General features: G+C 36.8%; 1 protein-coding gene and 1 pseudogene across 16 annotated transcripts in view; both read left to right on the top strand.

Annotated features, from left to right (window-relative positions):
- TMEM117 (transmembrane protein 117) overlaps positions 1–26609 on the top strand; it is a 234518-nt gene that overhangs the window by 73237 nt on the left and 134672 nt on the right. For 14 of the 16 annotated variants that reach the window (XM_072654278.1, XM_072654276.1, XM_072654275.1 and 11 more), the window contains one exon: positions 6019–6151. The exons of 1 other annotated variant lie outside the window; for it this stretch is intronic. In XM_072654278.1, coding sequence (XP_072510379.1) covers positions 6019–6151 — 133 coding nt within the window. Of the gene's footprint in view, positions 1–6018; positions 6152–24728; positions 24878–26609 lie in introns of those variants that run through there. One more of the 16 variants, XM_072654282.1, reaches the window with a different exon arrangement.
- On the top strand, positions 24131–24589 carry LOC140533911 (protein FAM136A pseudogene; annotated as a pseudogene).

The raw sequence follows: 26609 nt of genomic DNA, 5'->3' as shown, positions 1-26609 counted from the left end.
AATACAAGATTTTGTATCATAGGCCATATAATCTTTGCAATCTTTATCCTACATCTCACTTGCACTAACAGGTCAGTTCCTTAGCAGGCTTTCTGTATTTTCTTTACAAAGTTTTAGGAGTACTCCTGAATAGCCCTGGGTAATTAGGTGGCATAGTACCTAGAGTGTGGGCCTAGAGTCAGAAAGATTCATCTTCCTGAGTTCCAGTCTGGCCTCAGACACTTACTGACTGTGTGACCCTGGACACACTTAACCCTATTTGCCTCAGTTCCTCATCTGTAAAAGGACCTGGACTGAATATGGCAAGCCACTCCAGTATCTCTGCCAAGAAAACTCAAATGAGATCATGAAGAGTTGGACATGACTGAAAAATAGCTGAACAACAACAAAACTGAGTGGCAGTCAGCTTCTTCTATGATACTGTTAGTTCAAATGCCATTTTTGGTGCCTTCTTGAAAATATCAATTACCAGCTATAGTTACTATTTTTCTTATTTCATTTATTGACTCATTTATTAAAACCTCAGTCTTATTTAGTCAATTAACATCTATTAGCTTTTGCAAAAGGATTATTTACAGAGAAGATAAAGGGAGAACAGAAGTACAAAACATCCCCACCCAACTGGGGGTCAGTTCTCCCCTTTATTACCTTATTCCCTTGGTAGAATGAGCTCAGACTTAAAGTGGTTGCTAGAAGACATTTATCTTACTAAGTTTGTTTGGGAATATGTGCTAGAGGAGTCACTCCCTGCAGGCCATAGTAGTGAATTGGCTGAAGAGTCTCCCAATGTTTGGAGCATTCTGGTACCTCTGTCAGCACAGCTTGTAGCAAATTCTATCATGGACTCCCAACCCTGGACCTCTGCTCCACAGACCTTTTGAAAGCTCACAAAGTCACTGCTGTATCAAACACTCCTTCACCTAAAAGCAGGAAAGAATAATTACAAAGAATGGAGGTCATATGTCATTCTGGGTGAAGAGGGCTTGAGGCCTCACTTCACTTCGAGGACTACAGCGTGCCTTCCTCTGCTTGTTGCCAGGAAAGAATAATTTGAATTATTTCCCAATTCTCCAAGGAGACTTTTGTATGATTTAGCTCAGCAACCAATCAAAGATGCTCTTTCTTCACTATGTGGAAATTAGAGGAAATCGGCACTGTCAATTTGTTTCCAGTCTTTATTTGAACTCTTTGTGAATCTTTGATTAAAGTATTTCTCAGGTTGGTTTCTGCCTTCTAATGCATTATTTTCCTCTCCTTTTTATGGGTAAAATAGCCCATTTAGAATCATAGTTAGGATAGTTAATTTAGTTTTCTTTCCTTTATATTGTCTTATGGTCTTTTTCTATCATTTCTCCCCCTTTACATAGAATATGGTAGTGAAAAAATGCTTGGGATCAGTTCTAGTCATCTATAATTGATGTAGTCTAATCCCACTTTTCTGTCCTTTCTCTCTTCAGCTTGAGTGTAAAGAAATTTGTTTTCTTATATTTATATTCTCAGTGGGGAATATACCCCTATACCAAAATCTGTGTATGTATGTGTCTGTACAGATGTATATGTATAATTATGTTCTATCTTCCAGTATGTAATGAAAGGTGGGTTCATGGAGTTTCCATTCTTCCAACTCCTTTCATACTATATGCTTTAGATAAGGGGTGGGGAACCTGCAGCATTGAGGCCACATATTGCCCGTCCTCAAGTGCTGCCCCCTAACTGAATTCAAACTTCACAAAACAAATTCTTTTATTAAGCATTTTTGTTCTATGAAGTTTGGATTCAATCAAAGGGTTCTGGACAGTTTTCATTGAGAATTTCTTGAAATATGATATTCAGACCTTTTTTATGATCATGGTTTTCAGATAATCAGATCATTCTTAGATTATCTTTCTTTATTACTTAGATATTATTGGCTTTTTAAGATTTTTGGTTTGTTTTAAAATATTTCTTGTCATATTGAGTGACATTGTCTGACTCGTTTTAATTTTAAAAGGCTTCAGTTCTCGGTTGGGGTTTTCTACTGTCTCTTTTAAAGTATCAGTTTTCCTTGCCATTCTTTTTTTAAAATTAATTAATTTATTTTTAGTTTTCAACATTCATTTCCACAAGATTTTGAGTTCCAAATTATCTCCCCATCTCTCCCCTCCCCCATTCCAAAATACTGTGCATTCTAATTGCCCTTTCCCCCAATCTGCCCTCCCTTCTATCACACCCCTCCCTTTACTTATCCCCATTGTCTCTCTTTTATTGTACAGCGAGATAGATTTCTATGGTTTGTTACCTGTATTTCCTATTTCCCAGTTGCATGTAAAAACAATTCCCAACATTCTTTCCTAAAACTTTGAGTTCTAACCTCTCTCCCTTCATCCCCACTGAGAAGGCAAACAATTCAATATAGACTATACATGTGTAGTTATGCAAAATACTTCCACAATAGTCATGTTGTGAAAGTCTAACTATATTTTCCTCTATCCTATCCTGCCCCCCATTTATCCTATTATCTCTTTTGACTTTGTCCCTCCCCCAAAGTGTATACTTCTAATTATTCCCTCCTCCCATTTGCCCTCCCTTTTGTCTTCTCCCCCACACCCCACTTTTCCCCTTCTCCTCTACTTTCCTATGGCATAAGATAGGTTTTCATACCAAAATGAGTGTACATGTTATTCCCTTCTTAAGCCAAATGTGATGAGAGTAAGCTTCACTTTTGCCCTGTCATGGCCCCCCTTTTCACCTCCATTGAAAAGGCTTTTTCTTGCCTCTTTTATGAGAGATAATTTGCTCCATTCCTTTTCTCCCTTTCTTCTCCCAATATATTCCTCTCTCACCCCTTATTTTATTTGTTTTACATATCATTCCTTCCTATTCAACTCACCCTTTGCCCTCTGTCTATATATATGGGTATAATCCCTCCAACTACCCAAATACTGAGAAAAGTTTCAAGAGTTACAGATATTATCATTCCATGTAGGAATGTAAACACTTCAACTTTAGTAAGTCCCTTATGATTTCTCTTTCCTGTTTACCTTTTCATGCTTCCCTTGATTCTCATGTTTGAAAGTCACATTTTTTATTCATCTCTGGTCTTTTCATCAAGAATGCTTGAAAGTCCTCTATTTTATTGAATGACCATTTTTTCCCCTGATGTATTATACTCTTTTTCCATCTGGCTAATTCTGCTTTTTAAAGCATTCTTCTCCTCATTTTCTTTTTGAACCTCTTTTGTCATTTGAGTTTGTCTATTTTTAAAGATGTTATTTTCTTCAGCATTTTTGGGTCTCCTTTAGCAAGCTGTTGTCTCATTTTTTCATGATTTTCTTGCATTGCTCTCATTTCTCTTCCCAATTTTTCCTCCACCTTTCTTACTTGATTTTCAAAATCCTTTTTGAGCTCTTCTGTGGCCTGAAATATGCAACAGCATGTTTTTTTGGAGGTTTTGGATGCAGAAGCCTTGACTTTTATGTCTTCCTCTGATGGCATGCGTTGTTCTTCATCATCTGAAAGGATGGAAGAAAATAACTGTTCACCAAGAAAATAATCTTCTATATTCTTGTTTTTTCCCTTTTCTGAACATTTTCCCAGCCAGTTACTTGACTTTTGAGTCCTTTGTCAAGAGGAGGGTATATTCTAGGAACCTGTAAGTTCTCAGTTCCTTCAAGGTGGCACAGTTAAGAGAGAGGAGTTTACTCCTCTCTTGACCTGTGCTCTGGACTAGGAGCCACCACAAGCTTTTCTGCCTAGGATCTGAGAGTATGATTCCCTCTCCAGAGCCTCTACCAACTCCACCATGCCAGCCAGTGCTCCTCCTCACCCCAGGACTTCCACTCAGGGCTGAGATCCAGATCAGCTGCTCAATTTTCCCAGAGTCTTTACCCTGAGAACTCCAAAAATGGGGACTCCCCACAGCAATGACTGCTGCTGCCCTGGATCTGGGGCTGGATCATGTACCCTTCTCACTCAGGTGAAAGAGCTTTCTCATTGACCTTTGAAGCTGTCTTTGGCATTTGTGGGGTGAGAAATCTGGGAACTGCATCTGCTGTCCATGATTTTGCACCCTGAAGCCTGCTCTGGTGCTGTCTGAACCCCACTGCACTGGAAAGGCCAAGGCTGTGCTATACTTGATGGACTCTGCTCTGCTCCAAGAGGGGTGTGATTGACTTTTTCTCTCGACCTTCTAGGCTGCCTTGAGCTGGAAATCTCTTTCACTCTGTCGTTTTGGAGCTCTGCCACTCTAGAATTTGTTTAGAGTCATTTTTTACCGGTATTTTATGCATTGTGGGGGGAGAGCTTCTTCAGGTCTGTCCTCCTACTCTGCCATCTTGACTCTGCCCCCTTGCCATTCTTTCATTCTTAGATTTTCCATTCTGTAACTCTTATTAATGTCTTATGGATACTTCTGTGGTCTTTGTAGCAGGACATTTTTTTTCCTCTGAGGTTTTACACGGACTTGTGTTTACCTCCTAGGCATCCCTTAAACTAAGATATTTCTTAATGGTATTGACAGTTTTCCTTGTTTTGCTTATCTCATCCACTTCAGTATCTAAGTTGGGGGTAAGAAATACTGCATTTGTTTGGGTCAGTCAGTTGAATGACATGAGAAGAACCTGTTGGGTTTTGATTTGACCTCTGTTAGGTCTCCTTCTTGCCACATGTTTCTCAGACCTTTCCTTGTTTTAGGCTCTATCTGGGGTCCTTTCCCTTTGTTTCTGAACTCTGGGTTATTCATGTCCTGGGTTCCCAACACAGACTTTAGAGACTGTGTGGACTGAATTTTGCCAATGGTCTTTCTCCTTCAGCTGATCTCAGGCCAGTATTGCCTCACTGGATCTACTTGAAATGATCCAAGAGTACTTTCTTTGATTGGGTTTCTGTAGCTATATAGGCTTGAGGAAGGCATGATTCGGCTAAAGCGCTACTGGCTTGAGGGAGCCCTGTTCCTACCCCAAACTTCCAGAGGCTATCTGGGTTCTGCCTTCTAGACTCTGCCTTGGACCTACCATGACTTGCACATTCCAGCATCCTTGCATGATTCTAGGAGACCCTCTATGGATTCCTGTATTGAATGGAAAAGTCTAGAAGTGATTCTTTTTTATTTCTTCTCAGAATAGTTCATTGCTAAGCTGTACTAGAGTGTTTATAGGGGATCTGGGCTCTGAGTCCTTGCAGGTGGCCATCTTCCCACCTGCCACTGCTCTTGCTTGCCCTCCTCTGGTCACAGTTCAATAGTCATTCAGTAGTTAATCATTTATTAAGCACTTATTATATATCTACCATATAACAAATGTAATGAGTTCTCATTTGAACAATCAAAAGAGTTGTGCTTTAAATACCTATGGGATATTCAATTTAAAAATGTTCAGAAGGTAATTTTTGATATATGTAGTTCAGGAGATATACTCGGGCTTGAAATACAGATGTAGGAATTATATGCATAGAGATAATTCAATTTATGGGAGTTTATGAGATCACTAAGTAAGACAGTATAAAATAAAAAGAAAAGAGATCCAGAATAAAGCCTTGAGGGTTACCCATAGTTAGTGAGCATGACCTGTCTGAAAATTCAGCAAGGGAGACTGAGAGGTGCTAGACAGCTAAGAGAACCAGGAAAGATTTAATGCTATAAAAACTAAAGGAGAAAGTATCTATTGGGAGAAAGTGACCAAGAATGCCAAATGCTGGGAGGTTTAGAAACATGGCAATTGAGACAAGGACGTTGGATTTATCAATGGAGACACCAAATGTTAGACACTAACTGTATGTCAGACCAACCCTATAACATTATTATCTATAGGTTGAAATATTCTCCAAAGCTAATCTGTCTTAGACTACTTCCAAGTGAATTTATTTATTTAAGCAATAGAAGGAATTGATTGATGGCAGTATAAGGTTGTTTCATGAATAAGAGAGTTTATAAGATGTCCCAAGATAGTGAGGGTCTAGTTTATCTTCCAGCAAAGCACACATATATGTTTTCAAGGTACTTTTTTGGTAAGGTAATTTTAAAAAATAATATTCATATTTTAGGCCAGTTGCTTCGGTTGAAAATGTTTCGAGACGATCATGGTTCTTGGATGACAATGTTCTTCAGCACCATTCTCTTCCTCTTCATATTTTCCCATATATACAATATGATTCTTCTCATGGAAGGAAACATGGGGTAAGTCATTTCTTCTTTTTACTACTGTGATCATTGTTCTTGTGGAAATTCTTTTACATGTGTAAGTAATTATACAAAGTTTTTGAGAGTAATGATTTCAAGTGAGTCTTTTTTAATAAAGATAATCTGTTCTTCAGAATTAGCATCTTCCTTCCCCCTTCACTCCCCTCCTCCCCCCATGGAGCTAGATTCCCCTCTGAGGTAGATTAGGAATAGAGTAGCTTCTAGTCCTATTTGATAGATGGAAGCCTAACACCCAAAGAACTTGATTAATATGTCCCTGTCATTTCTGGTTATTAGAAGTATGGAGTTTACATGAAAGCCTCCTGGTTTATATGCAGCTTAGTACTCTGCCTGACTGTGTATGTTTAGAACTGGCACTCTTTTTTCTTTCTCTTTATATTCACTGTAGTATTATCTTTGTTTTAAATGGGTCATTTTTAAGTGGGCCCTTTAACACTAGTGTTTGCATCCCAAAATTATCAGATCATTAATCAAATCACTACAGCATTAGATACACCAAGTTATTTGGCTTTCCACATTTATTTCTTAGTACAATGAAACAAAAAGCTGTTTCCCCCCAGTATCCTTTTCTCTTATATTCTCATTATATTTTAAGGATGAAAAATAAAGAAATAGACTTTAGTGCCATTAAATTTTAGGTTAGTTAAAAATAATGAACTTAGACATTTGCCAAATACTGAAAATACTTTTCAGGGAAGTTTTTAGAAAATGCTTCCTGGCACGTATGGGAAAATAGGATAATAGCCTTTGTTCTTGAGGGTAGTTAGGCAAGATAATTTTTCAAGTCTTATGATGCTGATTGGTTTTGCATTACTAATAGCATATACATGGTTTAATACTAAGTAGGGCAAAACTAAGAAAATTAGAAATCATATAAATATTTGGAGACTAAGGTGTAATTTATGAAGTATTATCAATTTGATAGGAGAAATTTGGGGAGTTGTAAGTTTTAAGTAAAAGATGAGTCACTGAGAATCAAGAGGCTCTTAATTCATTGAATATAACAATGACAGAAGGGTGAGAGGCATCACATAAGGAAGAATCAACAGGGGAAAAAGAACCTGAGATGAGTTGACAATATTACAAACTGGCTGAAAAGCTGCTTAGAATTGGGTCAGTTAAAAGCAATCAACTGAGAGGAAGCTTCAACTGATTTCGTTCTTATTGGTTGGAGAAAGAACTGATTCTGTTGGCCAAAAGTTCCAGCAATGGCTATTGACCTTCTGTGACCATTAAAGTTGGACAAAGGTGAAACTTTTCATGTGCTTGCTGCTCTCTCTTGCCACCTCTGGCTTGAGAAGGAAAAGTAGAGAGATTTTTGCAATTGTATCCTGTTGAGCAGGCTATAGGAGTGAAACTGAACGTGACATTTTGAACTACATTCTGTTTGGAAAGCTCAGCATCCAAGGTAAATGAATAATTGGGTTTTTTGGTCTATAGTCTGTCTTATGAACTTTGCAGTTCTCTAGATTAAAAAGAATAACTAACATGTTAAGACTAATACTTTCTAAATACTCTTTTAAGAGTAATAGTTAACTGAAATATCTTATAAAGGTTATGTTTGAGTGGAGAAGAGAAAATTTTCCTAGCTGAAGAATACTGAGGCTCAACAGTCAAGCAGTAAGCAGAGAACCAGTTTTATGTGGCAAAGATATTCCTGAATGGACATTGAAGCCTGCAGTCTAGAGTTGTGAATTTCTTTACACAGATGTTTTTCCTCTTTCAAACATTTCTTTTCCTCCTTCCCTCCCTCCTTCTTTCCTTCCTTCCTTCCTTCCTTCCTTCCTTCCTTCCTTCCTTCCTTCCTTCCTTCCTTCCTTCCTACCTTCCTTCCTTCCTTCCTTCCTTTTTTAGTATGAAGTGGTAGATTTGCTTTATTTTTAAATTTTTTTTTGTTTTTTGTGGCCTTTTAAAAAAAAGTGTTTTATTTTTTCCCAATTACATGTCAAGACAACTTTAAGCATTCATTTTTATAAGATTTTGAGTTCCAAACTTTTCTCCCTTTCTCTCCTCCCCATATCCCAAGATGATAGGAATTTTAATTTATATTCTACATGTGCTATCATGTACAACGTATTTCCATATAAATCACTGTTGTGAAAGAAGAAACAGTTCAAAAAGGAAAAAAAAACCATGAAAAAGAATAAAATAAGTGAAAAAGTATGCTTTGGTATGCATTCAGAGTCGATCAGTTCTTTATCTGGGTGTCCATGGATAACATTTTGCTTCTTGTCTTTGTATTGCTCTTTGATCATTGTGTGCCTGAGAAGAGCTGAGTTATTCATAGTTGGTCATCACATAATGTTGCTTCCACTGTGTACAATGTTTTCTTGGTTCTGCTCGTTTCACTTTGCATCACTTCATACAAGTCTTTCCAGTTTTTTTGAAATCTGCCTATTCATCATTTCTTATTGAATAGTGGTATTCTGTTACATTCATATACTACTGCTTGTTCAGCCATTTCCCAACTTGTGGGCATTCTCTCAATTTCCAATGTTTACCATTGTGGAAAGAACTGCTTCGAATATTTTTTCACATGTAGATCCTTTTCCCTTTTTTATGATTTCTTTGGGATACCTAAGTATCCCTAAGTAGTGGTACTGGTGGATCAAAGGGTATGCACAGTTTGGTTGTCCTTTGAACATAGCTCCCAATTGTTCTCTAGAATGGTTGGATCAGTTCACAGCTTCACCAGCAAAGTATTAGTGTCCCAATTCTCCCATATGCTCTCCAACATTTATCATTTTTATTTTTTGTCTCATTAGCAAACATAGTAGGTGTGAGTGGCCCTTCAGAGTTGTTTTAATTTGTATTTCTCTAATCAATAGTGATTTAGAGCACTTCTTCATATTCCTATAGATAGCCTTGATTTCTTCATCTGAAACTGCCTATTCATATCCTTTGACCTTTTATCAGTTGGTGAATGGCTTGTATTCTTATAAATTTGACTCAGTTCTCTTTATATTTGAGAAATGAGGACTTTATTGGAGACACTTGCTATAAAGATTATTTCCCAGCTTTCTGTTTTTCTTCTAATCTTGGATGCATTAGTTTTGTTTGTGCAAAAACTTTTAAATTTAATATAGTTAAAATGATCTATTTTACATTTTGTAATGCTCTCTATCTCCAATTTGGTCATGAATCTATAACTCATTTAATTTCTCCCTTAAGAATTTGGATGCTTAGTATTATTATTATTATTACTCCATTGTCTATGGTACATTTTTAGCAAGATATCATTTTCTTCCTAATGTCTTTTAACTAGGTCTATTTTTGCTTTTTCTTTGTCAGAGATCAGGATTGCTACCTCTGCTTTTTTTTTTTCTTCAGCTGAGGTATAATAGATTCTACTCCCACTTCTTACCTTTACTCTGTGTGTGTATCTCTGCTTTAAGTGTGTTTCTTGTAAACTTATTGTATGATTCTCATTTTTTATCTACTCAGCTATTCACTTCTGTTTTATGGGAGAGTTTATTCCATTGACACTCATAGTTATGATTACTATATATTTCCCTCCATTCTGTTTTTCCTCCTCTTTGACCCCTCCCTCCTTTCACCCTTTCCCTCCTTCAGAGTGTTTTGCTTTTGACTACCACCGCTCCTGGTTTGCCCTGTCTTCTGTCAGTTCCCCCTACCTCCTTTTATTTAATCTTTTCTGCTTCTACTTCCCTGTCAGGTGAGATAGATTCTTATATTGAACTAATTGTGTAGATTATTCCCTCTTTGAAGCTAATACTGTTGAGAGAAAGGTGGAAATCATGCCAGTTGCCCACGCTGTGATCTTTCCTTCCACTGTAATAGGTTTTTCACACCTCTTCATGTGATATAATTTACGCCATTTTATCTCTCCTTCCTTCTGCAACCAGTGTACTCCTCTTTTTCACCCCTTAATTATTTTTTTATGTCATTCCCTCTGATTTACCTTATACCCATACCATTTGTCTATGTATATGCCTTCTTACAAGTATCATCTTCCCATGTGGTGATGTAAACAGTTCAGGTTAATTGAATCCCTTATGTTTTCTTTTCCCTTTTAACTTGCTTATATTTCTCTTTGGTCTTGATATTGGAAATCAGATTTCTTGTTCAGTTCTTGTTTTCTCCTTATGAGAACTTGAGATTCTTCTCTTTGACTAAATGACCATTTTTCTTTGAAGTTTTATAGAATAAATCATTTTATTAAGGGGATCTGTGAAGTTTGGATTCCAAGGACCACATTTGAGGAAGTAGAGGGCCACATGTGGCCTTGAGGCTGCAGGTTCCCTATACCTGGACTATAGTTTTATTTCTCTTTTTTTACTCTTCCTTGCCAGGCCTAGAGGCCTGAGGGCTACCCAAGTCTTACCTTACCTCTATCACAGGTCTTCGGTTGGCCAAACCGGATAAACATATGAGAGAAGAGACTTTCCGGAGTCGAACAAGGGTTAGGCTTTATTCAGGGTCCTGGTTACATGTGCAGGGGGAGCTCTTCCTTAGGAGGGAGAGAGAGAGAAATCTCCCAAGGAGGCAAAGATCTTACGATAAGAGATTGGAAGCAGAAGTGTAAGTGGGGAGAGAGGGGGAGGGGAGAGCGAAGAGAGGAAAAACGGAGCCTTCTGTCCTGTCAGGGCCCCTCCGTGCTAAGAGAGCCTTCAGGCTTTCCTGATCCTACTTAAGCTCTCCTGCTGCATAGTTTGCACCTGAATACCGTGCCTGTTAGATAACAATAGGTGTGCCCAGACCCGGGCCAATCTCGAGGGCGGGGAGAGCTCTCTCCCATCACATTTCTCACGGGAAGAGGCGGAAATACACGAGATAGCTTGGTCTCACTCCTCGATTCCCTGCTGTTTTCTGGGGGGCCTCATGAGAACTCTAAGATTTAGAAGTTCCCACCTTTACCCGCCCGAGACTGTCCACATGGAATTGAGCTTCCATCCCCAGCACTTCCTGGTTTATATATCAGCACCATATTTTTGTCATAGAAGGAATTTGGTAGTACTCCACCTATTTTCTTAAATAGTTTATATAGTATTGGAGTTAATGTTCTTTAATGTTTGGCAGAATTCACTTATAAATTCATCTAGCCCTGGGAATTTTTTCTTAAGGAGTTCATTGATTACTTACTCAATTTCTTTTTCTAAATGGGGTTATTTAACTATTCTATTTCCTCTTTTCTTACTCTCCCCAATTTATATTTTTGTAAATATTCATCTAATTCACGTAGACTATCAGATTTATTGACATCCAATTGGGCAAAATAGCTTCTAATTATTGCTTTAATTTCTTTATCACTGGTGGTGAATATAATTTCAAAAGGTGATGTTTTCATTTTTGATAATGGTAATTTGGTTTTCTTCTTTCTTATTTTTAATCAAATTACCCAATGATTTATCTATATCTCATTTTCTTGGTCTGCCTCCCTGTCCTCTTAATTATCATTTTCTTTCTCCAATGTCATGCACTCTCTACTCCATGTCCATGCCCTCCCAATATTCTGATTGTCAGCGGCCCCTACAAGATCTGATTCTCCTGTTCCTGAGGAAAGGTATTTTCTCTGGATGCACAATACTCTTTGAGAAGTAGTGTACTCTCTGAGCATCAAATCCCTATAGATTGTAACCATTTAATGTTCTCATCTCTCATTATAGAATATTTCTCTCCCTGTAGTATAGCTCTTAAGTAAATCACACTCCCACTATTGTCTTGAGATGTCCTTTGTTTTCTCCTGTTTCAAATTCTCTCTGTGACACTATACTCATTTTCCTATAGCTCCTCTTCTTCCTCAGAGAATATAGTGATTATTTTCCTTTCATTCCTTAATGCTGACCTAGTTAGGGTGCATTATCCATCCTCCTTTATCTTCTACCCCTCTTTTCTTTTATGAGCACTCACCTTCTGAAGTGCAGTTGTACCAAAAAAAAATGTTGATTTAGCTTTGTGGGGAGGAGGGGGGAGGGAGTGGTACGAGGTTTTATGTATGGTATTTCAGGCCTATTCCTGCACTGTCATGTGTACCGTTTCTTTAAAATACACTTTCATTTTAATCCTCTTTTGTGATTTTTTGACATTCTTTTTTAAAAAATTATTTTGTTTTTAGTGTTCTACAGTCACTTCCATATACCTTAGGTTTTTTTCCCCTCCCTCCCCATCCTTCCTCCCTATTTCCTCACTCCTTCCCTGAGGTGGCATGCCATCTTATATAGGTTCTACACATATATTCCTATTAAATGCATTTTCACCTTAGTTATGTTGAATAGAAGAATTAAAATGAATGGGAGAAACCATGCAACAAAACAAAACAAAACATAATACAAAAGTAAATGGTCTTTTTCATTCTGTGATGCAATTCCATAGTTCTTTCTCTGGATATGGAAAGTGTTTTGCCTCAAAAGTCCATTGGGAATTTTTTAAAAAAAATTATTAATTAATTTGTTCATTTTAAGTTTTCAACATTCATTTCCACAAAATTTTGAGTTCCAAATTTTCTCCCCATCTCTTCCCTCCCCCCAACCTAAAATGCCTAGGATTCTTATTACCCCTTCTACCAATCTGCCCTCCCTTCTAACATCCCTCCCTTCCCTTATCCCCATCATCTCTTTTGTCCTGTAGAGCAAGATAAATTTCTATACCCCATTACCTGTATTTCTTATTTCTCAGTTGTATGCAGGAACAATAGTCAATATTTGTTCCTAAAACTTTAAGTTCCAACTTCTCTTCCTTCCTCCTTCCCTAACCATCCCCACTGAGAAGACAAGCAATTCATATAGGCTATACATGTGTAGTTTTTCAAATGACTTCCATAATAATCATGTTGTGTAAAACTAATTATATTTCCCTCCATACTATCCTGTCCCCCATTTCTTCTATTCTCTCTTTTGATCTTGTCCCTCTCCAAGAATGTTTACTTCTAATTGCTCTCTCCTCCCATTCACCCTCCCTTCCATCATCCCCCCCACCCTGCTTATCTCTTTTTCCCCTACTTTGCCGTATTTATTGTAAGATAGGTTTTCACACCAAATTGAGTGTGCATGTTATTCCTTCCTTGAGCCAAATGTGATGAGAGTAAGTTTCACTTTTTCCCTCTCATCACCCCTCTTTTTCCCTCCATGGAAAAGGCCATTTTCTTCAGTGAGCTTTTGAGCTTCCTTTTCCATTTGGCTCATTCTGCTTTTTAAAGCATTCTTCTCCTCATTAGCTTTTTGTACCTCTTTTGCCAATTGAATTAATGTATTTTTAAGGGTGTTATTTTCTTCAGCATTTTTTTAGGTCTCCTTTAGCAAGCTGTTGACTAGCTTTTCATGATTTTTTTGCATCTCTCTCATTTCTCTTCCCAATTTTTCCTCCACCTCTTTTACTTCCTTTTCAAATCCTTTTTGAGATCTTCCATGGCCTGAGACCTTTGAATATTTATTTTGGATGTTTGGGATATGGAAACTTTGACTTTTATGTCTTTCCCTGATGGTAAGCATTGTTCTTCCTCATCCAAAAGGATGGGAGAAGATAGCTGTTCAGCAAGAAAGTAATCTTCTATAGTCTTATTTTTTTTCCTTTTTGTGGGCATTTTCCCAACCAGTTGCTTGACTTTTGGGTTCATTTCCAAGAGTAGGGTATAGTCTGGGGACCTGTAAGATCTCAGTTCCTCCAAAGTGGCACAATCAAGCCTGCATACTAGGAGCAACCAGAAACTTTTGTGCCTAGAATCTGTGAGTAGTAGAATTTCCTCTCCACAACTGCCTTGCCTCCAGTTCTGCCATGCCAGCACTTGGGGCTGAGATTTAAATCAGCTGTTCAATTCCCCCAGGAGCTTTAGGTAGGTGCAGGGCTACTATTCAAGGCTGAGGTTCAGATCAATTGCTCAGTTCCCCCAAGGACTTTACAGTGAGGCCTCCAACAATGGATGCCAGCTGATGCCTGCTGTGGGAGCCACCACCGCCTGCTATGGCCTCTGCCTCCACCACCTGGGGTGGTAGCTATGTGGGGACTCTGCTCTCTTCTTGGCCAGCTGAAAAAGCCCTCTTACTGACCTTTGGCACCTGTGGGTTGACGGATCTGCAAACCACTGCTGCTGCTGGTGCTGGTGATTCTGTCCCCAAAGCCTGCTCTGGTCCTCCTCCTGACCCCTCGTGGTCAAGGTTGGGCTGCACTCTGCTTCATGTCTTGTGCAACAGACTTTTCCCATTGCCCTTCCAGGTCACACTGGGCTGGAAATTTCCTCCACTCCATCGTTCTGTGGCTTCTGCTGCTCTAGAATTAGTTGAGAGTCATTCTTTACAGGTATTTTATGGGCAGTGGGGGAAGAGCTAGAGTATGTGTTTCTTTCTACTCCACCATCTTGGTTCCACCCCCCATTGGGAATTTTTTAGGTCCTTGCTTTGCTATGAAGGGCTAAATCTACCAGAAAAATTCCTTGCACACTGACTGTTGCTGTTTATAAAGCTCTCCTAGTTCTTCTCCTTTCACTCAGCATCAGTTCATATAAGTCTTTCCAGGCCTCTCTGAAGTCTTCCTGTTCATTCTTTCTTATAGCACAATAGTATTCCATTACATTCGTATACCCCAACTTGTTCAGCCATTCCCTAATTGATGGGCTTCCCCTTGATTTCCAGTTTTTGGCCACCAGAAAGAGAGCTGCTATAAATATTTTTGTACATGTGGGACCCTGTCTCATTTTTATGATCTTTTTGGGATACAGTCCTAAAAGTGATATTGCTAGGTCAAAGGGCATGCACATTTTTGTAGCCCTTTGGGCATAGTTCCAAATTGCTCTCCAGAATGGTTGGATCATCTCACAACTCCACCAACAATGAATTAGTGTTCCAACTCTCCCACATGTTGTCCAACATTTATCATCTTCCTGCTTTGTCATGTTAACCAGTCTGATAGGTATGATGTGGTACCTCAGTGTTGTTTTGATTTGCATCTCTCTAGTCAATAGTGATTGAGAGCATTTTTTTCATATGACTATAGATAACTTTAATTTCTTCCTCTGAAAATCTGCCTGTTCATATCCTTTCACCATTTATCAATTGAGGAATGCCTTGTGTTCTTGTACATTTGACTCAGTTCTCTATATATTTTAGAAATGAGGCCTTTATCACAGATACTAGTTGCAAAAATTCTTTCCAAGTTTTCTGCTTCCTTCCAAATCTTGGTTGCATGGTGTTTGTGCAAAAACTTTTCAATTTCATGTAATCGAAATTATCCATCTTGTACTTCATAATGTTCTCTATCTCTTGTTTGGTCAAAAATTTCTCCATACTCCATAAATCTGCCAAATACATTCTTCCTTGCTCCCCTAATTTGTTTGTAGTATCAATCTGTATAACCTGATCATCTATCCATTTAGACTTTATTCTGTTCCTTTGCTTTTCAGTATTTTAAATAGAAGTTGTTCCTGAATTTTGTCATAAACTTTGTTACTACCTGTTGATATAGTCATATAGTTTTTAAAAATATTCTTTTATATTTATAGTTTTTCTTTTGTTGAATAAAGCTTGTATTTATAGTTTCAAATCGGACTCATCTCGTGTCTAATCTTTTTAATATGTTATTATAACCTCTGATAATATTTTGTTTATAAGTTTTCCATTGATATTCATTACTATGTTGATCTCTAGTTTTCTTTCTCTGCATTGTCCCTCTGTCATTTAGACATCAAGGCAATGTTTGTATCATAGAAAACATGTTAGGATACTTTTTCCCTTCAATTTTTTCAAATGGCTTATATACAATTGGATTTAATTTTCTTTAAATGTTTGATAGAATTTACTGATAAAACCTGTTTTTTTCTCCTTGAGGAGTTTATGTGTGGCTTATTGGCTTTATTTTCTGGAGTTTAGGTCATTTACATCTTCTTACTTTGTTAATTTTGTTGTGTTTTGTTTTTTTTTTTTTATAAATAGTTGTACATTTTGTCTAATTTGTGAAGTTTTGTTTGTATTTAATTGGGCAAAGTAAATTCTGATAGTTTCTTGTATTTCAAGTTGAGTCCTTCTGAATTGTGCTTTTTCATTTTTTGATGTTATTTGGTTTTCTTCTCTTTTTAAAACCAGATTATTTACCTTTTTATTTTATTTTTTAAAAAATAGTTCCTAGTTTTATTTATCAGTTGATTTTTTTTTTGCTTTCATTTTTGCTAATCTCTTATTTGAGTTTCAGTATTTCTGTTTCTAATTTGGGCTTTTTGATTTCCTTGCTAGTTTTTTTTTTTAACAAAAACTCATACCGCATTTATTGATCTGATTCTTTCTTTTGCTGATAAACACATTTAGAAGTATGCATTTTTATTATAGGATCACTTTGGCTGCATCCCAAATGCTATTTTATTAACTTGTGGTCATTTTCTTTCATGAAGTAACTTAGAATTTCTAGGAATTGTTATTTGACCTACCAGTTCTTTGGGACTAAATTATTTAGTCTCCAGTTAATTTTATTTATTCCTTCCCAAAGGCTTTTTAAAGTGTGATTTTATAATATGATGGTCTGCTTAGTGTTTCTGTTTTTCTGTATTTGGGTATTAGATTTCTATGCCCTAACATATGGTCAATTTTTGTAAAAGTGCCTTGTACAGTTGAGATATATTTATTCTTCTTTCTGTTCACTTTTGGTAATCAACCAAGCTCTCCCAAGTCTGACTTTCATAAAGTTCTGTTCAGGCTTTTAACTTTATATTTGCTCATCTTTTTTACTGCAGTTGCCTATGTCTGAAACAAGTACATTGATATTGCCTACTATTATAATTTTGCAGTCTCTTTCTCCTTGTAATTTTATTAACCTTTCCTTTAAGTATTTAGATGATCTGCCATTTGGTGGTTATCTACTCTGGCACTGATTCATTATCTCTGATAACTTTAAATGTAATATAATTTCTATGTTTATCTCTTTTAATTGTATCTTTTTTTTTACTTTTCTGAAATTATGAATGCTTTGTACTCTTTATCCTTTTTTAACTCAGTGTGAATTTTTCTGTTTCCAAAATGTTTCTTGTAATCAATATAATATTGGATTCTGATTTCAAATCATTTTTAATATCCTTATTCATTTTGGGGGTATGTTCATCCCATTTATGTTCACTGTTATGGTGATTAGTTATGTATTTGACTCTGTCCTATACTCATACTTTTATTCTTTATTTTCTTTGCTCTGAAGCTGTTCAGTTTTTATTTGTCTCTAACTCTTCATGAACTGATTTTGGTTTTCTCATCAAAGATACTGGAGTAATTTGCCATTTCTTTCTCCAGCTCATTTTGTAGATTAGGAGACTGAAGCAAATATTGTTAAGTGACTTGCCCAGGGTCACATAGCTAGTAAGTGTCTAAGGCCAGATTTAAACTCAGATCTTTCTTATTCTAGGTCTGGCACTCTATCTACTGTATACCCTAGGTGGCCAGGAACATGCATTGTCTCTGTACCCTGTGAGATAGTGCTATTATTATACCCATTTTACATCTGAGAAAACTGAGGCAAACAGAATTACCTGTGTTTATGATCCCAGTAAGTGCTTGAGGACAAATTTAACCTCAGATTTTCCTGACCTCAGGACTAGAACTCTACATACTGTGCTATCTATATGCCTTTGAGAGTCCTTCATTCCATCAAATATTCATTTCCCCCTTCTGCATTATGTTCAGTTTTATAGGATATTATTCTTGATTGTAAGCCTTTTATTTGTCTTTTGGAATCTCCTATTTCTTCAGAACTTCTCCTCTATTTTGCAATGCCAGAAAGAAACAATTCAAGTATTGTGGAAACACTCAGGATAACACAAGATTTAGCAGCTTCTGTGTTAAGGGATCAGAGGACTTGGAATAAGATATTCTGGATGTCAAAGGACATAGGATTAAGACAAAGAGTAATGTACCTAGAAAAACCTAGTATCATACTCCAGGGGAAAAATGGATATTCAATGATATAGAAAACTTTCAAGCATTCTTGCTGAAAAAACTGGAGCTGAATAGAAAATTTTACTTTCAGATACAAGAATCAAGGAAGCATGATAGCACAGGGTAAGTTGAATATGAAGGGATGATATCTAAAAACAAAATTAAAGAGTGAGAGAGGAATATATTGGGAAGAAGGAGAAAGGGAGAAATAGAATGGAGTAAAATATCTCACATAAAAGAGGCAAGACAAAGATTCTACAATGGAGGGGAAGAGGGAATGAGTGAACCTTACTTTCTTCGAATTTACCTTAAGGGGGGAATAACATACACACTCAAGTAGGCATCTTACCCTCCAGGAAAGTAAGGGTAAAGAGGATAAGAGTGGAAGGATAATAGAAGGGCATACAGATTGGGGGAGGGGATAATCAAGAAGCAAACACTTTTGAAAATGGACAGGGTCAAAGTTGAAAATAGAATTAATGGAGGGTGGAATAAGATGAAGATATAATTAGTCTTTCACTACCAGACTATTATGAAAGTGTTTTGCATAACTACACATGTATAACCTATATTGAACTGCTTGCCCTCTCAATGAGGGTGGGTGGGGAGGGAGGAAGGGAGAGAATTTAGAACTCAAAGTTTTAAAAGCAAATGTTAAAAATTGTTTTTACATGCAATAGAGAAATAATATATATAAGCATTGGGGTATAGAAATCTATCTAGTCCTACAAGAAAGTAAGGGAAAAGGGGATAAGGGGGAGGTGATAAAAGTAAGGGCAGACTGGGGAAGGAGTAATCAGAATACATGCCATATCAGGGTGGGGGAGGAAGGGAGAGATGGGGAGAAAATCTGGAATTCAAAATCTTGTGTAAATGAAGGTTTAAAACTAAAAATAAATAAATAAAATTTAAAAAGACATAAATAAAAATGAAAAATGGCATAGGAATAGGAAGATGACAATTACTGCATTCTTCTTTCATCTGGCATCATCAAGTGTGTTAAATTCTGAGCACTAGGATTCTAAGAAAGACATTGATATGCTGTGGAAAAAGAACTTGAATCCGTGTCATGAGAGGATTGGTTGACAGAACTAAGAATGTTTAGTGAAAATGGGTATATGATTTATATATAAAGACTAATACTATAAGCAAACTAGGAAAGCAAAGAATAGTTTACCTATCAGATCTGTGGAGAACAGAATAATTTTTGACCAAACAAGAGATGGAGAACAATGTGAAATGCAAAATAATGATTTTGAATGCATTAAAATGAAAGGTTTTTGCACAAAGTCAATGCAACCAAGATTCGAAGGGAAGCAGAAAGCTGGGAATTGATTTTTAAAGCCAGAGTCTGATCAAGGCAAATATATAGGGAACTGCGTCAAATTTATGAGAATACAAATCATTCCCCAATAGATAAGTGGTAAAAGAATATGAATGGGCAGTTCTCAGATGAAGAAATTAAAGCTCTCTATAGTCATATAAAAATGCTCTAAATCACTATTGATTAGAGAAATGCAATTCAAAATAACTCTGAGGTACCACCTCACACCTATAAAATTGGCTAACATGATAAAACAGGAAAATGATAAATGTTGGAGAAGATATGGGAAGATTGGAACACTAAAGCATTGTTGGTAGAGCTGTGAACTGATCCAACCATTCTGGAGAGTAATTTGGAACTATGCCCAAAGGGCTATAAAAGTGTGCATACCCATTGACCCAGAAATGCCACTTCTAGGTCTGTATCCCAAAGAGATCATAAAAATGGGAAAAGCATCCACATGTACAAAAATATTTATAGCACCTCTTTTTGTGATGTCCAGGAATTGGAAGTGAAGGGAATGTCCATCAATTGGGGAATGGCTGAACAAATTGTAGTATATGAATGTAATGGAATATCTTTGTGCTTTAAGAAATGATGAGCAGGTAGACTTCAGAAGAACCTCAAAAACATACTTGAACTGATGTTGAGTGAAATGAGCAGAACTGTGAGAACATTGTGCACATTGTATGATGACTGACTGATGCATTTAGGTCTTCTGTACAATACAAGAATCTAAAACAACTCCAAAAGACTCATGTTAGAATATGCTAGCTACATACAGAGAAAAAACTTTGGAGTCTGAATGGACATGGAAACATATTATTTGCTCTCCTTTCTTTTGTTGGTTTGTTTCTTCTAACTCCTGGTCCCTCCCATTAGTTGTAATTCTTCTTTACATCCTGACTAATGTAAAAATATGTTTAATATGAATGTATAAGTAGAGCCTATATCAGATTGCATATCGTCTTTGGGAGGGGGAAGGAGAAAGAAGGAGAGAACATTTAAAACTCAAAACTTTAGAGAAGTGAATGCTGAAACGTAAAAATTAATTATATATATATATATTTACAAAAAGAACTAATAATCTTTAACCAGAAGAACAGAAAACTTATGGCCCAATGACAACCATCTTTGAGTATTTGGAGGGCTGCCATTTGGAGGAAGCATTAGATTTGTTCTAATTATCTCTAAAGGGCATAAACAAAAGCAATGGGTCAAAACTTTATATTAGCAAATTTTGGTTTGACATCAGGAAAATAATGACAGTTGTCTGCAAAAAGAATCATTTGTATCAGGAGTTGAGATGTTTCCCCTCCTTCGAGATCTTATAGTAGAGGCTGTAGGACCACTTGTCAGGTTTGTTATAGTGTAAATGACTTTAATATGTAGAATAGACTGGTGTTGTTGATGTTCCTTCCAATTCTAAATATCTGTGAAGTACAGAAAAATATATTAGAAAATGCTAACTGATTAAGAAGTTATTAAAATCATTCATATGAGAGAAACTTTCCATCTAACGGAATAACTTAAAATTTGATTAGATGGATAACATAGATACCATAAACATAGCTAATAATCCATGACAGCCTAAGTAGAAATGCTTAACACAAAAAATAAGTGCTACAAGAGTAGAAGAGAAAGAGATCACTCTTGGACTGGCTAGAATATATTTCAGTAGAAATACCCTAGGGAATATTTTGTCTCGTCAGCATAGGTTCTTCCACTAAAGGATTTTGGTCATCAATTTTCCAATTCCATCTCTTCCCCTGAAATTTTTATTCTAGAAATTCTTCATAGGTATACATTTAACATCCTAGAGCCTTTCCTCTGGTATGTTTCATTCTTTTTTTTTATGCCAGTACTTGTGCTGACCACCTGCTATTCCTCATTTTTACTACCATGTATTTTCTTATCTATGTGTACTTTATATATTTTACTGTATTTCTTTATTACTTATAAGTTATCATTAGTAGAGAAACAGAATATTATAGTGGAAAGAGCATTAAAAGGACCAGAAGAAAAATATGCACAGTGGAAATATAATTATAATGGTCAAGCTTTGTCTGGAGAAGAAGTAGGAAAAAATAAAACCCTCTCTTTTCATTACAGAGTTGGGGGACTATTGGTGTATAATATTCCTATACATTGTGAAACATCTGGAATCCAAACGCTTGAGTCTGAAACCCTGGTCAGATACTTACTAGCTGTAGGACTTAAGTCACTGAAACTCTCAGAGGCTCAGTTTGCTCATCTTTAAAATAGTAATAATAATAATGACTCTTCTTGCCTCTTGAGCTTGTTATGAGAAGGGCACCTTGCAAAACTGAACACAGTATTAAAATGCCAATCATTATTATTGACAGACTGCACTAAATGCCTAGTTACATTGTCATTTAGGTTAAAAGGAATCAGAAAACATGAAAGAAATGTGATGTGATCTTTTGTTCACTGTATTTAACATTGTACTTCATAATAATTTAGGATTTTGTATTGTTGTTGTTTCACATAAAGGTATTTGTAAACTATTTCCCTCCCACCCCAATCTATTAATGTGAGTATTATTAGTATACTTAGTTTTAGGATCTTCAGATAGAAAGATGTTGAAAACTTAAGGTACATAGATAGCAAAAACAGGAAAATGTTTATAAAGAGAAAGATAAAGGAACTGAAATTTTATTTAGGTAGTTAAATTTTTTTTTTCTGTTATAGCAAAAAGGTTTCTGTAGGGAAAGAACTTTGTGTTCTTTTTTCTATTCTCATCTTATTTTTATTGATAAGATCCTATGAAGTGAGCTATCAGAGTTTTAAAAAGAAAAAGAAATACAGTGGACTAACAACAAAACAAAACTAAGCGATGTATCCAAGTCTGACAGTATAAACAACCACTTCAGCAATGAAAGGATACTGTTCAATGCAGAGTTTTCATTCTTTTCATTTATATTGTACACACTGTCAGTCTCTGGAGTTTGGTCTAAGAAAGACTGGAAGAATTTGGTGGAATACACATTTATTTCTCATTTCTTTGAAAGTGGCTGGTCATGCATATAAATACCTGGGAGTGACAATCAGCAACTAAGCTCACTTTTGGGGTCAGGCTGCACAGTTGATATCTCCTTTCAACAGTGGCTTAAATTTCACAGGCATACAACAATGAGGTCAGCACAATGGCTCTGTAGACCTTCAGTTTGGTAATGAGTCTAATACCCCTTCTCTCTCATGCTTTCCTTTGGAGCCTCCCAAACACTGAGCTAACTCCAGCAAAACTTGCATTAAGCTCATTGTCAGTGTGTTACATCTCTGGAAAATATACTACCAAGAAGTGAACTTATCCACAGCATTCAAAATGTCTCCATTTACTGTAACCAATGGTTGTATGTATGGTGTAGTGGTGGTGGCTGATGGAGCAATGTGTTTTCTTGGTGGTGTTAGGCCAAAAATTTACACAAGCAGGAGAGAACAGATCTATACATTGTTGCATCTCAGCTTCAGAGGCTACATCGAGTGCACAATCATCTGCAAAAAGAAAATCATACACCATCACTCCCTCCACTTTGGTCTTAGCTTTGTAGCCTTTTCAAGTTGAAGAATTTACCATCAGTGTGGTACCTGACCTTGGACTAGTTTTGAGAACAGAGATTTATATCTTATCAAGGGACAAAGAAAACTTCAACATAAACCATGCAAAGCAATACAATCATTATTGCCAATGTTAACTAACATGAAATCTCCTTGTATCCCAGTAACCTATTCTCAATGTCCATTTAATCAGCACTTTTTGAGTCCCAGATGTCTCATGTAGTTATTGGTCCCTAGATGTCTTTTCTGGGACAATAGGCTATATCCTTAGGACAGCTCTAAATGGGAGTTCTGTTTCTCTGGTTTCAAATCTAGAGATTCCCAGATAATTCTAAGTCCCTATTGTATCTATCGTTATAAAATTAAATTCAGAGTCCTTTGGATCAGGGGACTTAAAATATCTAAGAAACACAAATAAAAACAGAAAAATTAGAACCCAATTTTTATACTTTACATTATTCAATCACAGAAAAATTTGAATCCAAATTTTATATTTCTCATTATTTAATTATTCATCCTCCCATTAGAAGGATGAGATTCCACTAAGGAATTAATAATAGAACACTTTTTAATAAGAAAATGAACTCCAATACATAAATAAATTTATTTGAAAGTTGGCAGATTAACTACAATTATAACAAAAGGTTCAAGGATAGTATACATAAATACACTGAGTAATCAGTTTTAAAACTGCATATCAAGTAAGTTATTTATAATAAAACATTTCCAACTCTTAGTTGTGTTCAAATGTATAACCCCTAATAAAAATGGATGTCTCTTTTAAAGACATCTTCTTTTAATATAGCCAATTGTAACAGAATTGAGACAGCTGTGATACTAACTAAATAACAGAATTGTATCCTGTTTTCACAAGTCCTTGACCTAATTATCCTGATGCCATTATGAAAAATTAAAGGACCCTTACTTATACAGGAATATATAAATAGGAATAGATGTCAAAGCTAAACAATTAGTTATTTAGAATATAAAAAGTTCTGAAATTCTAGTCCAAATAGCTCAGTTATTATACCTGTATCTTACTCAGATATGCTCCAGTATTAGCTTATAAGATAAGATTTATTATTGTGTTCATACTGATCATCTGCCACGATTATAGAAATTTGCCATAAAAGAATAGGGGTGGACATGGGGCTAGAGTGCTCGGGCCGAGCTGGGCAGGGTGTGGGGCTGGGAGGTGGGGGTGTATGCATGTATGCAGTAGTGGAGTCATATTAGCTGTGGGTGTAGGAGGTGGTGAACACCATGGTGAAAGGGCTGGAGCAGGAGAATATCCACAAGATGCAGGGTACCATGTTCCAGTCCAGTGTCAGCTGCTGTGAAGACACCCAGGCCTCCATGCAGCAGGTTCATCAGTGCATTGAATGCTGCCATGCTCCCTTGGCCCAGACACAGGCTCTTGTGATCAGCAAACCGGAGAAATTCCAAAACTGCCTGGTTCGATGTACCATGCACTACAATGACAAAACCGAAGACTTGATGGATGCTGGGAGCAAGGAGCAGCAGGTGAAGAGGTAGCTAGAGTCCTGTGCGACCAAATGTGTTGATGACCAACCTCATCCCCACCATGACCAAGAAGATGAAGGATTCCCTGGCATCTATTGCAAAATAGAGTCATTGTCAGTAGTCATCTGGGGTGGGAGAATGGGTCTACTTGTAAAAATGTATGGGAATTTTTGCCTTTCAGTGAAAATTTAAGAATGAAGACTTGAGGTTGGTAGCAAGTTTAAGCATACCTTTATGGGAATTTCACATCTGCCTCTGGACTCTGTTGGTTCCATTCTATGTTTTAGCCCATAGGTGAAGAAATGGAAGAAATTGGTGCTCAGATCTGGATTGGTGGTAGCATGGAGAGCAAATAGTACCCAGGCCTATCCCATCAGTGAAGATGACCCTTAACAGCTTTCAGCTGGTTCAGAGGTATTCCATTCCTAGAAGCTGGAATAAATGTTTGAGTTTGTAGGTATTAGCAGTTCTCTTCCCCAATGTACCTCCCATCTGGTTTGAATCCCTGAGGTAGCCATCCACTTTTGTTTGGTGTCAATTTCACGTCCACCTGATTGAACCATTTCCCATAGACCAGAAAGCAGCAGCCATGAATTCATTACTGATTGGAAAAGAGAAACACAGTTGTGCTTTTCTCCCCATTGTAAGAACTGACATTCAGAAGGGAGTCTGGGAAAAGAGGGTTACTTGCATTACAGCACTGAGCAGGTCCCAGATGATCTTTCCTTTGATGAAGATAATATTCGTGCCAGCTTTCACTGGGACACCAAGCCAGATCATAAATGGGAAATCTCCCACCAAGCATGTGAAGCTCAGGTTCCTTCACAGTGACTTTTCTAAGACTGCTGTTCAGGTTACTTTGTCTTGCCCTTCTGGAAGGTACTATAGGAGCAACACTTCAGTTAGTGTTTTTTGAGATTAACACGAAATGGTTTTGAATTAAGGCCAAAGAAAGCCTCTCTTTGCTTACAGAACAATCTTAAACCTCTTGCTTAATGGAATGATAGATGACTGGTTTGGGTCAGTTAGTTTTCCCCAAAGCAGAAAAAGATGTGATACCTGACCCTGGCCCTGCTCCTTTGCTCTCTTCCACAGAAACAACTTGTTGAGAGGAATGTCTTAGGACAGGAAAGGGTAGGAAAATAACTTAAACTTCTAAGCAGGTTGCAAGGGAGAGCTTTTTTCTACCCCAGAATACAGGAGGCAGCTAGCACCAATTATCCAGTTATCACTGTTCATTAAAACTTTGAGCAACATGCTAGTACCAGGCATTGTGTTGGAAAAGATCTTGTTCTCTTTATACCAACTTCTTACTGAATGCAATTAACATAGCCTTCTTATTCACGTTTCAAGGCTATGTCATATTTTCCTAGTAGTTTGATGAAAAAATAAATAGTTTTATTTTTTTACTTCAAAAAAATAGAAAAAAAGAATAGTGACACAACTATACAGTAAGTGAATAATGCTTCCATAACTTCATGTCAATTCTAGGCAAAAGTTATGTAGATGACCAGTTGCATTAAGCCATGTTTAAAGCCTGCCACGTAGGATATTTTTCCATTGCATGTGTCATATTAGGGAAATTGAGTCAGGAGAATCCTACCTCAGTTGATACAAGTGGTCATTCTCCGAGTTTTTCCCAGTTTTCCCCAGTTTTCCCAGGAACTCCCTGCAGTTCCTAGATATAAAACCCCATAGGGTTGCTGGAATCATGGGTCACTGGATCAGTAGTATTTCTTGATAATCATATCTGGAGTCAGACTCAGAATAATATCAATTCGCAGTCCCACAACATCTTAAATAGCAAGTTCCAATAATATGAGTTTCAAGTGAACTCTCAAGGATCATGTGTCCTAGATGATAAGTATTGACTATAATTTCATATAGTCATCACAGAAAAGTACTATTGCTCTCAGAATCCTTTAAACAATGGGAACATCTTTAAGGTGAATCTTAAGTAGTTTGCATTCATTTCTACACATGTTCTAATTCCAGATTAAATAACAAAAACATAAGTAAAATCAGACTTTCCGTTAAGGTAACACAAGATACCTCATAAGTTATTCTCCTTCACTAATATAACTGTCTATATTGAAATTCTGTTCCTTAAAAAACAGGCAAAAGAGTTTTCTGACTTTAACTTCAC

Source organism: Notamacropus eugenii, chromosome 3, assembly GCF_028372415.1.
Source record: "Notamacropus eugenii isolate mMacEug1 chromosome 3, mMacEug1.pri_v2, whole genome shotgun sequence".
Classification (NCBI taxonomy): Eukaryota; Metazoa; Chordata; class Mammalia; order Diprotodontia; family Macropodidae; genus Notamacropus; species Notamacropus eugenii.
The sequence above is the reverse complement of the archived record's forward strand: the minus strand, read 5'-3'. Positions and strand labels throughout refer to the sequence as shown.